General features: G+C 54.8%; 2 protein-coding genes and 1 long non-coding RNA gene across 4 annotated transcripts in view; 1 reads left to right on the forward strand and 2 right to left on the reverse strand.

Annotated features, from left to right (window-relative positions):
- LOC145534143 (uncharacterized) overlaps positions 1–16,168 on the reverse strand; it is a 167,020-nt gene extending 150,852 nt beyond the window's left edge. Inside the window, exons 1-2 of the mRNA XM_081561517.1 lie at positions 14,801–16,168; positions 14,089–14,401 (exon numbers count right to left, since the gene is read on the reverse strand). Coding sequence (XP_081417643.1) covers positions 14,089–14,401; positions 14,801–15,037 — 550 coding nt within the window. The 5' untranslated portion in view covers positions 15,038–16,168. The remainder of the gene's footprint in view (positions 1–14,088; positions 14,402–14,800) is intronic.
- The window catches only part of LOC145534151 (uncharacterized), a 270,548-nt gene that overhangs the window by 191,030 nt on the left and 62,246 nt on the right, over positions 1–17,272 (forward strand). Inside the window, exons 9-10 of one of the 2 annotated variants that reach the window (XR_014074277.1) lie at positions 3,398–3,509; positions 11,036–11,147. This is a non-coding gene — a long non-coding RNA (uncharacterized LOC145534151). Of the gene's footprint in view, positions 1–3,397; positions 3,510–11,035; positions 11,148–17,272 lie in introns of those variants that run through there. The other variant, XR_014074278.1, reaches the window with a different exon arrangement.
- LOC145534027 (uncharacterized) lies at positions 5,541–10,609 on the reverse strand. The gene is made up of 3 exons (XM_081561393.1): positions 7,158–10,609; positions 6,446–6,758; positions 5,541–6,193 (listed from the first exon to the last, which is right to left on the reverse strand). The coding sequence occupies exons 1-3, from the start codon at positions 7,392–7,394 to the stop codon at positions 5,565–5,567; spliced, it is 1,179 nt and encodes a 392-aa protein (XP_081417519.1). The 5' UTR covers positions 7,395–10,609; the 3' UTR covers positions 5,541–5,564.

A 17,272-nucleotide genomic window follows, 5' to 3' on the forward strand; every position in this document is an offset into this window, starting at 1 on the left:
TGTCTGGCCCACGTGACCTTGAACATGAGTCTGTGATACGAGTCTAGACAACTTTTTGGGGTCACGCGACTGGGCCACGTGACCCGGAATATGAGTCGCGGTCACGGGTCTGGACCACGTGACCTTGAATATGAGTCAGGGTCAAGTGTCTGTGCCACGTGACGAGGAATATGAGTCAGGATCACTTGTCTGGGCCACGTGACCGGGCATATGAGTCTGGGACACGTGTCGGGGCCACGTGACCCGGAATATGAGTCGAGGTCAAGTGTCTCTGCCACGTGACACGGAATATGAGTCGGGGTCACGTGTCTGGGACACGTGACCTGGATTATGAGTCAGGGTCTCGTGTCTGGGACACGTGAACTTTAATATGACGCTAGGTTATGAGTCTACGCCACTTTTGGTGTCACGTGTCTGGGGCACGTGACCTGGAATATGAGTCAGGGTCACGTGTCTGGGCCACGTGACCTTGAATATGAGTCTGGGATACGAGTCTAGACAACTTTTTTGGGTCACGTAACTGGGCCCCGTGACCCGGAATATGAGTCGCGGTCACATGTCTGGGCCACGTGACCTTGAATATGAGTCAGGGTCACGTGTCTGGGCCACGTGACGAGGAATATGAGTCAAGGCCACGTGTCTGGGCCACGTGACCTTGAATATGAGTCTGGGATACGAGCCTAGACAACTTTTTGGGTCACGTGTCTGGGCCATGTGACCCGGAATATGAGTCTGGGTCAAGTGTCTGGGACACGTGACCAGGAATATGAGTCAGGGTTGCGAGTCTGGGCCACGTGATCGTGAATATGAGTCTGGGTTATGAGTCTACGCCAATTTTGGTGTCACGTGTCTGGGCCACGTGACTTCGAATATGAGTGTGGGTCACGTGTCTGGGCCACGTGACCTAGAATATGAGTCTTGGATACGATTCTGGACAACTTATTTAGGTCAAGCGACTGGGCCACGTGACCCGGAATATGAGTCACGGTCACGTGTCGGGGCCACGTGACCCGGAATATGAGTCGAGGTCAAGTGTCTCTGCCACGTGACACGGAATATGAGTAGGGGTCACGTGTCTGGGACACGTGACCTGGATTATGAGTCAGGGTCACGTGTCTGGGACACGTGAACTTTAATATGACGCTAGGTTATGAGTCTACGCCACTTTTGGTGTCACGTGTCTGGGGCACGTGACCTGGAATATGAGTCAGGGTCAAGTGTCTGGGCCACGTGACCGGGAATATGAGTCAGGGTCACGTATCTGGGCCACGTGACCTTGAATATGAGACTGGGATACGAGTCTAGACAACTTTTTGGGGTCACGTGACTGGGCACCGTGACCCCGAATATGAGTCGCGGTCACGTGTCTGGGCCACGTGACCTTGAATATGAGTCAGGGTCACGTGTCTGGGCCACGTGACGAGGTATATGAGTCAAGGCCACGTGTCTGGGCCACGTGACCTTGAATATGAGTCTGGGATACGAGTCTAGACACCTTTTTGGGGTCACGTGTCTGGGCCACGAGACCCGGAATATGAGTCGCGGTCACGTGTCTGGGCCACGTGTCCTTGAATATGAGTCAGGGCCACGTGTCTGGGTCACGTGACGAGGAATATGAGTCAGGGTCACGTGTCTGCGCCACGTGACCAAGAATATGAGTCAGGGACACGTGTCTGGGACACGTGAACTTTAATATGACTCTAGGTTATGAGTCTACGCCACTTTTGGTGTCACGTGTCTGGGGAACGTGACCTGGAATATGAGTCAGGGTCACGTGTCTGGGCCACATGATCTTGAATATGAGTCTGGGATACGAGTCTAGACAACTTTTTCTGTCACATGTCTGGGCCATGTGACCCATAATATGAGTCCAGGTAACGTGTCTGCGCTACGTGACCTTGAATTTGAGTCTGAGTTATGAGTCTAGGCCACTTTAGGGGTCACCGGTCTGGGCCACATGACCTGGAATATCAGTCTGCATCACATGTCTGGGCCACGTGACCAGGAATATGAGTCTGGGTCACGTGTCTGGGCCATGTGACTTTCAGTGTGAGTCTGGGATAGAAGTCTAGGCAAATCTTTGTGGTCACGTGTCTTGGCCAGCTGACCCGGAATATGAGTGGGGGGTCATATATCTGGGCCACGTGGACAAGTATATGGGTCAGGGTAACGTGTTTGTGACATATGACCTTGAATGTGAGTCTGGGTTATCAGTTAGGCCACTGTATGGGTCCCCTGTCTCGGCCACGGGACTGCCTTTTAGTTTTGTGTGTGAAGACTCAAAGCACGTGTCCGGTTTCTGCTCATTGTTCTTCTAAATTTGTGACAAGTTTTCATGGAAAGTTTGTCTAGGGATAACTGCAAGTGAACTCGGTGTAAGGTGTCAAGTCTCCATCTCCATTCATGTCATCCCCTGCAGTTTCGAATTTCATGTTCCTGAGTGGTTTTGGAGACCTTGTGGAAAGTTTGGTTGCATTGGAGTTTGCATTTCCACCTTGATTGGCTTCACACTGTTCTGCCCTCAGGGACACTGTCAAGGGGGAGTGAGGAGCAGCCTGCACTTCCAGCAGTGACCACACGGTGGGGCGAGTGCTGCTCTCCCCTCTGGGAGCCCCAGGCCACAGGCATCCCAGTGAGGAGCCAGCTCTGTGCACAGCTGAAAGGAGTAAGTCTCTCAGGAGCCTCTGAGCCCTTGCCTTTGGATCAGCCAGGGTGGGCATTTACTGGGACAGAAAAAATTGCCCTGAATTCCATGGATGGAAGAGCCTGGCTGTGTAGAGTTCGTGAGTTGCCGCGAATCAGACACATCTGATGACACAAAAATTCAATAGATTAAAATACTTTTGGGGGGTGGAGGGTAGTGAAAGGGGGTGATGTGGGTCTTTTTGTCTTATATAATAGCCTAGGGAAATCTAGTTTAAACCTAAATTCAAATAGATGGGAAACGTATAGCTCTCCGTAACCCTATTAAAAAAAAAAAACTACTAAACTTTTCTGAAAGTTTATTTAGTAGCTTCCTTGAGCAGTTCATTGTGAAGCATTTTTTTTTCTGTGACATTGGCCTCATTAAAAAGTACAGTTTGCCTTTACTGGATTATTTTGTTCATTGGTTTCTTACGGAACCTTGGTAATATTTGAGTTTCCTGGGGAGTATGGTCACATGACCTGGCCCTGGCCAATCGGTGCGTTCCACCTCCCTGGCCACTGTGATTGGCTCCGGGCTGGGGCAGTGCCCAATCGGGGCCCAGGGCCGGGCCTCCCGTTGGAAGCCAGGGGAAGACGAGCTGTCGTCCTGCTGGGGTAGGGGAAGGGGTGGGGCCGGGGGAGGTCAGGCTCCAGCAGTGGGAGGGGCGTGAGGTCCGCCTGCGGCAGTCGGTGACCTTCCTGCTCCCCTCAGGGCAGAGCCGCCGGCCTGAGAATGAGAGCGCTGCTGAGCCCAGAGGCTGGGATGGCCCGTTGCTGCTGTGGTCCCAGAGCTCCACCCGAGACCTGAGGGAAGCCGTCTGCCCGTGAGTCCTCTCCCACTTGACTGTCAGCTTGTTTGAAGCATGCTGGGTTTTCTGCCCAGCTGGCTAAGGGGAGTCCCTGGAAATGCAAGGGTGTGGGTTTTGGCAGACTTCAGGGAAGACATGCCAGGTGAGCCTGGGAGACTCCAGCTTAATCTGCATTCAGGAGATATCTCTTCGGGCCAGCTAGTAATTGTAGGATAAGTCTAATGAGTCTTCACAGGATGAAGAGAGTAACGTGCCAAGGTAGCAATCGATGTCCTCATTCGAGAGGATGAAGCTGGTGCTCAGAGAAGGGGGGAACTTGGCCACAGCAAGGAGGTGTGCACCCAGACAGAACCCCCAGATCCGGCCATTGGAGCTCAGGGAGGCCACTGGTGTGGCTTGTCCCTGTGGCAGGGGCCGAGGCACGCAGCCCACCCTGATTCCTGCGGGGGCCTGACTTGGGAAGTGCCATCTGGTAGCTTTGAGACTCACCAAACCAAATTGCACTGGAGAGAGGAGGGACACCTTCCTTCATCCACCCCCACCCCCGCCGGATTCCCACATACCCTGACCCCTTTCTCCCGATTTCGGAGCCATTTCCAGAGTCCCGCTCATATGACCTCATTCGAAGTGCACTGTGGACGAGCTGCGATCTGCAGCTACTACCACAGCAGCCAAGGGCTTTAGCTCCCGAGTACCTCCCTTCCTTTGGAACTTGGGGGCCCTCTACTCCCCACTTGCACACCACAGACCTTTGCTGAGGATTGTGGGGACCCTCACTCAGTTTGCAGTACGTTGTAGCCATCCCTGTCCTCTCTATACCTCCCTTGAAACTCAGCTTGTGAGCTCCTTTGGAGCAGCGTGGCCCACCTGGCTGCAACGGAAGAGACACAGCTGACAGTGAAACAACAGCTTAGATCTGACACCCGGAAAGCTCTGTCAGAAGGGGCCTCCCTCTTCACACCGTAGAGACTGTAGGAGCCGCCAGGCTTTCGATCCAGTGCTGGGGCCAAAATGACTCCACAGCTGTTTTCCTTCCTGGGGAGGGTTCTGGCTCGAGTGGGAATGGCTCAAGTCTCCTAAGGTTCTACAAGCCCACTGTGTGCAGATTCACGGTACACAGAGAGGAGAAGGTAGAGTCCTGCCCTGTAGGTGGTCACAGCTCACGGATGAGCCAGGCAGGCAGGCAGGCAGGGCATGAGAACACCTGAGCTGCCTTCATGAGTGAATGGTGTAGGGGCAGAGGAAGAGAAGCCGGTCTGCTCCCTCGTGTGGTGCCCCGGGCAGGTTGTCCCCAGAGGAAACCCTTACGGCAGTGAGGACTATCAGTGCTGTTTCCCAAGGGGTTCCGTCGGTGCGTGTCTTCCCCGGAGCGGTCAGGCCGTCTCTCAAGTACACGGGCCATGGGCATTGCCTCTCCTTGGAACTTCCCATGTGTTTCTCTTTTTTATGGGACAGTGATTTTCTAGAGGGGTTCTGGGCCACAAGGATGTTGGGTCATTTTCTAGCCTTCTGTCATGAAGAACGCTTTCCTGTGTGTTGGGGTGGTTTGTTGTTCCAGCTCCCTTTCTTGGCTTCTTTTGGGAGCTGGTGCAACAAGACGAGCTCAGCCTCTGCCTTCTGGCTGAGATGTCACCCTTGACACAGCAATGCCTGCCTGGAGATAATGATGGCAGTTGCCAAAAGGGCTTCGTTTGGCACATGGTATCTTGAAAGGACGTACACCGTCCTTTCAGATATCAAAGGCTAGTTCAAATGACATAAAAATGAGAACTCTCCAATGGAGTCTTACAGTAGTTGGAGAGTCCAAAAAACACTCCTTCAGTCATTTCACTGAGAGTCATTGATTGGGGACACCAAGAATATAGGAAGGAATGCACAAAGAAAGGATGAAATTGTGTTCAGGATCGGGGGAAGGGATGAACAGGGCGTGCTTGCCTTGAATCCAGGCTTTGTTGGGGGGTGGGGCATAAAGATCAAACGGGTCTGAAACTACAAAGTGGTGATGGTAACACAGTATCACCAGAGTTACACAACACTGTTCCCAAATTGCAACAATGATGAAAAAGTTTACTAATCCCAACTTAACCAACAAAAGTACAGGAAACCATACAAAAAATAAAACATCACCAGAAAGGTGGAAACAAACCAAATGCAAAGCAGTTCAGGGGAAAGGAACTCCATGTCCCCTGGGGGCAGACCGAGTTGCCAGCGTCCACGGTGAGCAGACGGGGATGGAGGCTGCAGAGCCGACCGCTCCCCTGGACGTGGTGTTTCCGGCAAGGGCTCTGGGTGTCTGTCCAGAGCGGGGGCTCGTTCTCCCTGCAGGGGTGGGTGAGTCATCGTGGGCGTCTGGGTGTTGCGCGGGAGCCAGGGCAGGCTCTCCCTGCCGAGGCAGTGACTCCTCCTCTGCCTCGGGTTCTCCTGCCAGAGCCCGAGCAGGTAGAGGTGCACGTGGAGGTGGAGGTTCTGGCTGAGGGGGTGGGACATCAGTGCCTGGGGCTGGGGGTCCTGCAGGCATGGAGATCCGATCTGCCCGGTGTGCTGGCCAGTACCCAGCTGGCCTGGTGTCTCTGCGAGGGCAAGTCTCGGTTCTCCATCTGCCCTCGGTGGATCCCTGGGTCCTGCACCTGGAGCCAGCACCTCTGTAGGGACAGGTCTGGGAAGCGGAGCCTGGTTCCAGTTGGAGGCCAGTGCTAGAGCTGGGGGAGAAGCAAAGTTTGCCCACAGGCCAGCCTTGGCATGTGCGTCTCCCGGGACAGAAAGCTTCCAAGAGATTCCCAAAGAATACCCAGCGTCGGATGTCTTTTGGGACTGAAGTGTGCAAGATGGGGGGCGGGGGGTGTGAGGCCAGCGCTTGCTGCAGGCCCAGCAGCAGCTTTCGGGGACTCGTCCCTGTGTAGCTCAGCACCCCCTCCCCACACACTCCCGTGCACCAGCCCCAGCGTCCTCACCTCTGTGCTCTGGCGTGCTGGGCTCCAGGGCCTCCTGCTGCCTCAGAGGCCGGGGTTCTCGGGACTCTGGGTCGGAGCCGGGTGTGCTGAGCTCCGTGGCAGCCTCAGACTGGGCCGCCGGGTGTATCCTGGGCGGTGTCTCGGCAGCAGGCCTTCCCCGCCTCCGCTTCTCCCCCGGTGGGGCTGATGCCTCCGTGGGCACGCTCACCTGGAGCCTGCACTGGGCCTCACGGGCGGGGGGGTGGTGCTCCGACCCCTCCCTCCGGGAGGTGGATGGGGTGTCCCCGTCCTCGGCCTCATCACGTGGGAAGCTCTGCAACGACAGTGACCGTCAGCCAGCCATGCTAGGAGTTTTCCGAGCTGGGCCTGGGCAGTGGAGCCGCTGCTTCTGCCTGCTCGAACTTCTCTTCCCAGAAGGGTCAGAGACGTGTGTCTGCTCAGATCCCCACCCGGGAGGAAAGAGACCCACCTGAGGGTGTGAGGTCCGCCTGGGCGGCCGCCGCTGCCCGCACTCTCCCCATCCCGCCCAGCCTGCTCTCCCCTGGGGTGTGGACACAACTTGTCCGCAGGCTTCTGACCCCACATCCGCCTGGGCTTCCTTGAGGGAGACACACCCCAAGAAACCCGCATCCACACACACAGGCAAAGGACCCGGTGTTTCCGGGTGGCATGGGAGAGGCGGCCTGGTCCGTCCTGGGGCTCCCCGTGTTACCTTTCTGTTTCTCCGGGCAAAGGGCCAGAGGCCTCTCGGGGGTGTCCTGAGCCAACGTCGACAGGGTGCCCGCGCACACTGCCTGTGAGCACTCCTGAGGCCCCGGCCTCTGGGCAGGGGCAAACAGCAGAACATCTTGGCAGCCAGTGAACTGGCTGGGGGCTCCTCTCCGCTCTGGAGGCCTGGATACCCGGGCTGCGGGTTCTGTTGGGTTCTGTTGCCGGCAGGTGACATCATCTCCTGGGGTTCGTGCTGAGGTCCCTTCCCCAAAACTTCCCAAGGGAATCTCTGGGTTTCTGACTGCTCGACCACCCCCCTTAGGCCATGTGCAGGCACAGTGACACCCACACAGCCCAGCCCACAGCCCTGGGGAGGCCTGGGTTCAGCCAGGGCCTGAGCTCCGAGGACCCCACTGCTCTCAGACCAGGCTCCTTCTTCTCATAAGTGGTGTGGCCCTGGACAAGCATATGCCCCTCAGGGTTGCCCCAGTCTCTCCATCTGCAGAGTGGTGGTCATTCTCCCATCTGCTTCCTAGGTCTGTCGGCCTACGAGCAGCTCCATGCCTTTCCACCTGGGGCCGATATCACGTGGAGCTTGTGCGCTGAGACTTCAGAAAGAAAGATTCCATCCAGGGCTGACACAGCACAGAATGGGGCAGAACGAGGCCTGGATGCGCCGTGGTACCCAGGAAAAGGCACTCCCCCTCCTGACTGTTTTGAGACCCCGCATCCAAGTTGGAGGACCGAAAGGAAGACTCGAAGGTCTCCCTCTCTTATAGAAAAGAGTAGCCAACTTTCTGCTCCTCTGTTTCCATTGAGATTCTGTTCAAGTGTCCCAGCTCGGCTTCTGCGGGTGGCTGAGCTTCTAATGGCTCCCTGCGTTCTTGTCTTTTCCTCTCCAAACCTTCCGTCCTTTTCCCCCTTCTGGGGTGGAAGGGCGCTGTCATTGCTTCTACCTTCGAGGCAGATTGAGGAAAAGTCTGGACCGTCGACTCCTTTCCTCTCTTTGGTTCCGTGTCTCTCTCTGGCTGTGTCCCTCTCTTTTCCTTTCTCAATTGCGTCTGTGTCTTCCTCTTTCTCTCTCGTGTGTGGATGGATGGATGCTAGGGATGCACATGTATATGATTAGATGAGGGTTATGTTTTAGGGATAGGTTAGAGGGAGAGAAAGGCTTTAGGTCGGAGTTGGTCATGGGGGAAGGGTCAAGGGTGGTGGTGGTGTTGTTTCTTGGAATCTGAGTGCTGTGCATTCTTCGTCTCTTTCCATATGAACCCCTTCTCAGATACACCACTTGCAAGGAGTCTCTCATGTTCTGTTTCCTATCTTTTGCATTTGTGAATGCTTAGCTTCTCTGTTGTGAAGAGGTTCCATTGGATGGAAACCCATGGGTGTACTTCGTGTACCTCTTTGCCTTACTTGAAGAGACCCATTTCGACCTCCGCCCAGCAAATGGCAAGGAGACTCTGATGTTAAGGAGCCTTTGACCTACGCTTCTTTCTAGCTATCTCATGACATCAGTCTTTAGGGTGAGGTTTTCCCCCTATATTGAGGTGGTATGAGATCAAAACCAATAGCGTTCTTCAGATGTAGCTGTCTGGTTTTCCCATGGACATTGATTGAAGAGGCTTTCTTGTTCCCATTTGGATATTCTCCCCTTCTGTGTCAGAGATGAGTTGACCATGGATGCTGGGGTTTGTTTCTGGACCCTCCACTTTATTCCATCGATCTGGATCTGTGTGTGTTGTTGTATTCCCAATAGCATACTGTCCTGCTGCTGCTGCTGCGGCTAAGTCACTTCAGTCGTGTCTGACTCTGCGTGACCCCATGGCCTGCAGCCTACCAGGCTCCTCCGTCCAGGACATTTTCCAGGCAAGAGTACTGGAGTGGGTCGCCATTGCCTTCTCCGATACTCTCCTGAGGATCCTAGTTTGGTCGTCTAATTTCCTTTCACACAACCTTGGATGTCCGTATCGGGGCTTTTTCGTCGGATTGTATTGACAGTTTAGGCTCTTTTCTGTCTCCGTACCCCTTTTGCAATTCTTTGTTCGGTGCAAAAATGCATTGGCATTTTGGGAGGAATAGCATCGAAGCTGTGGATTGCCTTGTGGGGCTGTGACATCATTTTCCCAATAGGAATTCTTTCAAGCCCTGAGCACAGCTTCTCTTTCCAGTGATTGGTGTGGGCTTGATCTTCCTTCTTCCATCTCTCGCCGTTTTGTGAGAACAGGTCCATCCTTCCCTTCTGGGTTAGATGGACTGGTGGGTATCACTTCAGTGAATGGCATTGTCAGTGGGGGTGATAATTCCCTTCTCGTTGGAAGACTTTGCTGTGAGTATTAGAAATGCAAGTGACTTCTCTTCCCCTTCCTCCCTGTCCATCTCTCAGAGCCACCGGGAAACAGAGGCCTCATCCACGGTCACACAGGCCTGAGGGGGTGCAACTAGACTGTTGTTTCTTCAGGCCCTCAGTGCTGGACATCATCCGGGATCCTCTGTGTGTGTCTTCCTCAGTCTGGTGTCCCTTCAGACCTTTCCCTAGTTTTCACAGGCTTGTTGTGTTGGTGTTCTTTGTCTGTTTGGAGACACATCCTTGATAAGCTTTGTGTTTCCACTCATTCGTCTCGCGATGTATGACCTGTCTTTTGCTTTTGTCATGAGGTCTTTCCCACAGTAGATATCTTTGATTTTGCAAAGTCCACTGTATTCTCTGGGTTTTTTTTTTGTGGACTGGCTTTTAGTTTTGTGTGTGAAGACTCAAAGCACGTGTCCGGTTTCTGCTCATTGTTCTTCGAGATTTGTGACAAGTTTTCATGGAAAGTTTGTCTAGGGATAACTGGAAGTGAACTCGGTGTAAGGTGTCAAGTCTCCATCTCCATTCCTGTCATCCCCTGCAGTTTCCAATTCCCTGTTCCTGAGTGGTTTTAGAGACCTTGTGGGGAGTTTGGTTGCATTGGAGTTTGCATTTCCACCTTGATTCGATTCACACTGTTCTGCCCTCAGGGACACTGTCAAGGGGGAGTGAGGAGCAGCCTGCACTTCCAGCAGTGACCACACGGTGGGGCGAGTGCTGCTCTCCCCTCAGGGAGCCCCAGGCCACAGGCATCCCAGTGAGGAGCCAGCTCTGTGCTCAGCTGAAAGGAGTTAGTCTCTCAGGAGCCTCTGAGCCCTTGCCTTTGGATCACCCAGGGTGGGCATTTACTGGGACAGAAAAAATTGCCCTGAATTCCATGGACGGAAGAGCCTGGCTGTGTAGAGTTCGTGAGTTGCCGCGAATCAGACACAACTGAGGACACAAAAATTCTATAGATTAAAACACTTTTTGGGGTGGGGGGGAGTGAAAGGGGGGGATGTGGGGTTTTTTTGTCTTATATAATAGCCAAGGGAAATCTAGTTTAAACCTAAATTCACATAGACGGGAAAGGTATAGCTCTCCGTCACCCCATTAAAAAAAAAAAAAAACTACTAAACTTTTCTGAAAGTTTATTTAGTAGCTTCCTTGAGCAGTTCATTGTGAAGCATTTTTTTTCTTTTCTGTGACATTGGCCTCATTAAAAAGCACGGTTTGCCTTTACTGGATAATTCTGTTCATTGGTTTCTTAGGGAACCTTGGTAATATTTGAGTTTCCTTGGGAGTATGGTCACATGACCTGGCCCTGGCCAATCGGTGCGTTCCACCTCCCTGGCCACTGTGATTGGCTCCGGGCTGGGGCAGTGCCCAATCGGGGCCCAGGGCCGGGCCTCCCGTTGGAAGCCAGGGGAAGACGAGCTGTCGTCCTGCTGGGGTAGGGGAAGGGGTGGGGCCGGGGGAGGTCAGGCTCCAGCAGTGGGAGGGGCGTGAGGCCCGCCTGCGGCAGTTGGTGACCTTCCTGCTCCCCTCAGGGCAGAGCCGCCGGCCTGAGAATGAGGGCGCTGCTGAGCCCAGGGCCTGGGATGGCCCGTTGCTGCTGTGGTCCCAGAGCTCCACCCGAGACCTGAGGGAAGCCGTCTGCCCGTGAGTCCTCTCCCGCTTGTCTGTCAGCTTGTTTGAACCATGCTGGGTTTTCTGCCCAGCTGGCTAAGGGGAGTCCCTGGAAATGCAAGGGTGTGGGTTTTGGCAGACTTCAGGGAAGACATGCCAGATGAGCCTTGGAGACTCCAGCTTAATCTGGATTCAGGAGATATCTCTTTGGGCCAGCTAGTAATTGTAGGATAAGCCTAATGAGTCTTCACAGGATGAAGAGAGTAACGTGCCAAGGTAGCAATCGATGTCCTCATTCGAGAGGATGAAGCTGGTGCTCAGAGAAGGGGGGCACTTGGCCACAGCAAGGAGGTGTGCACCCAGACAGAACCCCCAGATCCGGCCATTGGAGCTCAGGGAGGCCACTGGTGTGGCTTGTCCCTGTGGCAGGGGCCGAGGCACGCAGCCCACCCTGATTCCTGCGGGGGCCTGACTTGGGAAGTGCCATCTGGTAGCTTTGAGACTCACCAAACCAAATTGCACTGGAGAGAGGAGGGACACCTTCCTTCATCCACCCCCCACCCCCGCCGGATTCCCACATACCCTGACCCCTTTCTCCCGATTTCGGAGCCATTTCCAGAGTCCCGCTCATATGACCTCATTCGAAGTGCACTGTGGACGAGCTGCCATCTGCAGCTACTACCACAGCGGCCAAGGGCTTTAGCTCCCGAGTACCTCCCTTCCTTTGGAACTTGGGGGCCCTCTACTCCCCACTTGCACACCACAGACCTTTGCTGAGGATTGTGGGGACCCTCACTCAGTTTGCAGTACGTTGTAGCCATCCCTGTCCTCTCTATACCTCCCTTGAAACTCAGCTTGTGAGCTCCTTTGGAGCAGCGTGGCCCACCTGGCTGCAACGGAAGAGACACAGCTGACAGTGAAACAACAGCTTAGATCTGAGACCCGGAAAGCTCTGTCAGAAGGGACCTCCCTCTTCACACCGTAGAAGCTGTAGGAGGCGCCAGGCTTTCGAACCAGTGCTGGGGCCAAAATGACTCCACAGCTGTTTTCCTTCCTGGGGAGGGTTCTGGCTCGAGTGGGAATGGCTCAAGTCTCCTAAGGTTCTGCAAGCCCACTGTGTGCAGATTCACGGTACACAGAGAGGAGAAGGTGGAGTCCTGCCCTGTAGGTGGTCACAGCTCACGGATGAGCCAGGCAGGCAGGCAGGCAGGCAGGGCATGAGAACACCTGAGCTGCCTTCATGAGTGAATGGTGTGGGGGCAGAGGAAGAGAAGCCGGTCTGCTCCCTCGTGTGGTGCCCCGGGCAGGTTGTCCCCAGAGGAAACCCTTACGACGGTGAGGACTATCACTGCTGTTTCCCAAGGGGTTCCGTCAGTGCGTGTCTTCCCCGGAGCGGTCAGGCCGTCTCTCAAGTACACGGGCCATGGGCATTGCCTCTCCTTGGAACTTCCCATGTGTTTCTCTTTTTTATGGAACAGTGATTTTCTAGAGGGGTTCTGGTCCACAAGGATGTTGGGTCATTTTCTAGCCTTCTGTCATGAAGAACGCTTTCCTGGGTGTTGGGGTGGTTTGTTGTTCCAGCTCCCTTTCTTGGCTTCTTTTGGGAGCTGGTGCAACAAGACGAGCTCAGCCTCTGCCTTCTGGCTGAGATGTCACCCTTGACACAGCAATGCCTGCCTGGAGATAATGATGGCAGTTGCCAAAAGGGCTTCGTTTGGCACATGGTATCTTGAAAGGACGTACACGGTCCTTTCAGATATCAAAGGCTAGTTCAAATGACATAAAAATGAGAACTCTCCAATGGAGTCTTACAGTAGTTGGAGAGTCCAAAAAACACTCCTTCAGTCATTTCACTGAGAGTCATTGATTGGGGACACCAAGAATATAGGAAGGAATGCACAAAGAAAGGATGAAATTGTGTTCAGGATCGGGGGAAGGGATGAACAGGGCGTGCTTGCCTTGAATCCAGGCTTTGTTGGGGGGTGGGGAATAAAGATCAAACGGGTCTGAATCTACAAAGTGGTGATGGTAACACAGTATCACCAGAGTTACACAACAGTGTTCCCAAATTGCAACAATGATGAAAAAGTTTACTAATCCCAACTTAACCAACAAAAGTACAGGAAACCATACAAAAAATAAAACATCACCAGAAAGGTGGAAACAAACCAAATGCAAAGCAGTTCAGGGGAAAGGAACTCCATGTCCCCTGGGGGCAGACCGAGTCGCCAGCATCCACGGTGAGCAGACGGGGATGGAGGCTGCAGAGCCGACCGCTCCCCTGGACGTGGTGTTTCCGGCAAGGGCTCTGGGTGTCTGTCCAGAGCGGGGGCTCGTTCTCCCTGCAGGGGTGGGTGAGTCATCGTGGGCGTCTGGGTGTTGCGCGGGAGCCAGGGCAGGCTCTCCCTGCCGAGGCGGTGACTCCTCCTCTGCCTCGGGTTCTCCTGCCAGAGCCCGAGCAGGTAGAGGTGCACGTGGAGGTGGAGGTTCTGGCTGAGGGGGTGGGACATCAGTGCCTGGGGCTGGGGGTCCTGCAGGCATGGAGATCCGATCTGCCCGGTGTGCTGGCCAGTACCCAGCTGGCCTGGTGTCTCTGCGAGGGCAAGTCTCGGTTCTCCATCTGCCCTCGGTGGATCCCTGGGTCCTGCACCTGGAGCCAGCACCTCTGTAGGGACAGGTCTGGGAAGCGGAGCCTGGTTCCAGTTGGAGGCCAGTGCTAGAGCTGGGGGAGAAGCAAAGTTTGCCCACAGGCCAGCCTTGGCATGTGCGTCTCCCGGGACAGAAAGCTTCCAAGAGATTCCCAAAGACTACCCAGCGTCGGATGTCTTTTGGGACTGAAGTGTGCAAGATGGGGGGCGGGGGGTGTGAGGCCAGCGCTTGCTGCAGGCCCAGCAGCAGCTTTCGGGGACTCGTCCCTGTGTAGCTCAGCACCCCCTCCCCACACACTCCCGTGCACCAGCCCCAGCGTCCTCACCTCTGTGCTCTGGCGTGCTGGGCTCCAGGTCCTCCTGCTGCCTCAGAGGCCGGGGTTCTCGGGACTCTGGGTCGGAGCCGGGTGTGCTGAGCTCCGTGGCAGCCTCAGACTGGGCCGCCGGGTGTATCCTGGGCGGTGTCTCGGCAGCAGGCCTTCCCCGCCTCCGCTTCTCCCCCGGTGGGGCTGATGCCTCCGTGGGCACGCTCACCTGGAGCCTGCACTGGGCCTCACGGGCGGGGGGGTGGTGCTCCGACCCCTCCCTCCGGGAGGTGGATGGGGTGTCCCCGTCCTCGGCCTCATCACGTGGGAAGCTCTGCAACGACAGTGACCGTCAGCCAGCCATGCTAGGAGTTTTCCGAGCTGGGCCTGGGCAGTGGAGCCGCTGCTTCTGCCTGCTCGAACTTCTCTTCCCAGAAGGGTCAGAGACGTGTGTCTGCTCAGATCCCCACCCGGGAGGAAAGAGACCCACCTGAGGGTGTGAGGTCCGCCTGGGCGGCCGCCGCTGCCCGCACTCTCCCCATCCCGCCCAGCCTGCTCTCCCCTGGGGTGTGGACACAACTTGTCCGCAGGCTTCTGACCCCACATCCGCCTGGGCTTCCTTGAGGGAGACACACCCCAAGAAACCCGCATCCACACACACAGGCAAAGGACCCGGTGTTTCCGGGTGGCATGGGAGAGGCGGCCTGGTCCGTCCTGGGGCTCCCCGTGTTACCTTTCTGTTTCTCCGGGCAAAGGGCCAGAGGCCTCTCGGGGGTGTCCTGAGCCAACGTCGACAGGGTGCCCGCGCACACTGCCTGTGAGCACTCCTGAGGCCCCGGCCTCTGGGCAGGGGCAAACAGCAGAACATCTTGGCAGCCAGTGAACTGGCTGGGGGCTCCTCTCCGCTCTGGAGGCCTGGATACCCGGGCTGCGGGTTCTGTTGGGTTCTGTTGCCGGCAGGTGACATCATCTCCTGGGGTTCGTGCTGAGGTCCCTTCCCCAAAACTTCCCAAGGGAATCTCTGGGTTTCTGACTGCTCGACCACCCCCCTTAGGCCATGTGCAGGCACAGTGACACCCACACAGCCCAGCCCACAGCCCTGGGGAGGCCTGGGTTCAGCCAGGGCCTGAGCTCCGAGGACCCCACTGCTCTCAGACCAGGCTCCTTCTTCTCATAAGTGGTGTGGCCCTGGACAAGCATATGCCCCTCAGGGTTGCCCCAGTCTCTCCATCTGCAGAGTGGTGGTCATTCTCCCATCTGCTTCCTAGGTCTGTCGGCCTACGAGCAGCTCCATGCCTTTCCACCTGGGGCCGATATCACGTGGAGCTTGTGCGCTGAGACTTCAGAAAGAAAGATTCCATCCAGGGCTGACACAGCACAGAATGGGGCAGAACGAGGCCTGGATGCGCCGTGGTACCCAGGAAAAGGCACTCCCCCTCCTGACTGTTTTGAGACCCCGCATCCAAGTTGGAGGACCGAAAGGAAGACTCGAAGGTCTCCCTCTCTTATAGAAAAGAGTAGCCAACTTTCTGCTCCTCTGTTTCCATTGAGATTCTGTTCAAGTGTCCCAGCTCGGCTTCTGCAGGTGGCTGAGCTTCTAATGGCTCCCTGCGTTCTTGTCTTTTCCTCTCCAAACCTTCCGTCCTTTTCCCCCTTCTGGGGTGGAAGGGCGCTGTCATTGCTTCTACCTTCGAGGCAGATTGAGGAAAAGTCTGGACCGTCGACTCCTTTCCTCTCTTTGGTTCCGTGTCTCTCTCTGGCTGTGTCCCTCTCTTTTCCTTTCTCAATTGCGTCTGTGTCTTCCTCTTTCTCTCTCGTGTGTGGATGGATGGATGCTAGGGATGCACATGTATATGATTAGATGAGGGTTATGTTTTAGGGATAGGTTAGAGGGAGAGAAAGGCTTTAGGTCGGAGTTGGTCATGGGGGAAGGGTCAAGGGTGGTGGTGGTGTTGTTTCTTGGAATCTGAGTGCTGTGCATTCTTCGTCTCTTTCCATATGAACCCCTTCTCAGATACACCACTTGCAAGGAGTCTCTCATGTTCTGTTTCCTATCTTTTGCATTTGTGAATGCTTAGCTTCTCTGTTGTGAAGAGGTTCCATTGGATGGAAACCCATGGGTGTACTTCGTGTACCTCTTTGCCTTACTTGAAGAGACCCATTTCGACCTCCGCCCAGCAAATGGCAAGGAGACTCTGATGTTAAGGAGCCTTTGACCTACGCTTCTTTCTAGCTATCTCATGACATCAGTCTTTAGGGTGAGGTTTTCCCCCTATATTGAGGTGGTATGAGATCAAAACCAATAGCGTTCTTCAGATGTAGCTGTCTGGTTTTCCCATGGACATTGATTGAAGAGGCTTTCTTGTTCCCATTTGGATATTCTCCCCTTCTGTGTCAGAGATGAGTTGACCATGGATGCTGGGGTTTGTTTCTGGACCCTCCACTTTATTCCATCGATCTGGATCTGTGTGTGTTGTTGTATTCCCAATAGCATACTGTCCTGCTGCTGCTGCTGCGGCTAAGTCACTTCAGTCGTGTCTGACTCTGCGTGACCCCATGGCCTGCAGCCTACCAGGCTCCTCCGTCCAGGACATTTTCCAGGCAAGAGTACTGGAGTGGGTCGCCATTGCCTTCTCCGATACTCTCCTGAGGATCCTAGTTTGGTCGTCTAATTTCCTTTCACACAACCTTGGATGTCCGTATCGGGGCTTTTTCGTCGGATTGTATTGACAGTTTAGGCTCTTTTCTGTCTCCGTACCCCTTTTGCAATTCTTTGTTCGGTGCGAAAATGCATTGGCATTTTGGGAGGAATAGCATCGAAGCTGTGGATTGCCTTGTGGGGCTGTGACATCATTTTCCCAATAGGAATTCTTTCAAGCCCTGAGCACAGCTTCTCTTTCCAGTGATTGGTGTGGGCTTGATCTTCCTTCTTCCATCTCTCGCCGTTTTGTGAGAACAGGTCCATCCTTCCCTTCTGGGTTAGATGGACTGGTGGGTATCACTTCAGTGAATGGCATTGTCAGTGGGGGTGATAATTCCCTTCTCGTTGGAAGACTTTGCTGTGAGTATTAGAAATGCAAGTGACTTCTCTTCCCCTTCCTCCCTGTCCATCTCTCAGAGCCACCGGGAAACAGAGGCCTCATCCACGGTCACACAGGCCTGAGGGGGTGCAACTAGACTGTTGTTTCTTCAGGCCCTCAGTGCT

The sequence above is a fragment of the Giraffa tippelskirchi genome, chromosome 14 (genome assembly GCF_054371585.1).
Source record: "Giraffa tippelskirchi isolate mGirTip1 chromosome 14, T2T-mGirTip1v1.2.pri, whole genome shotgun sequence".
In the NCBI taxonomy this organism is placed as follows: Eukaryota; Metazoa; Chordata; class Mammalia; order Artiodactyla; family Giraffidae; genus Giraffa; species Giraffa tippelskirchi.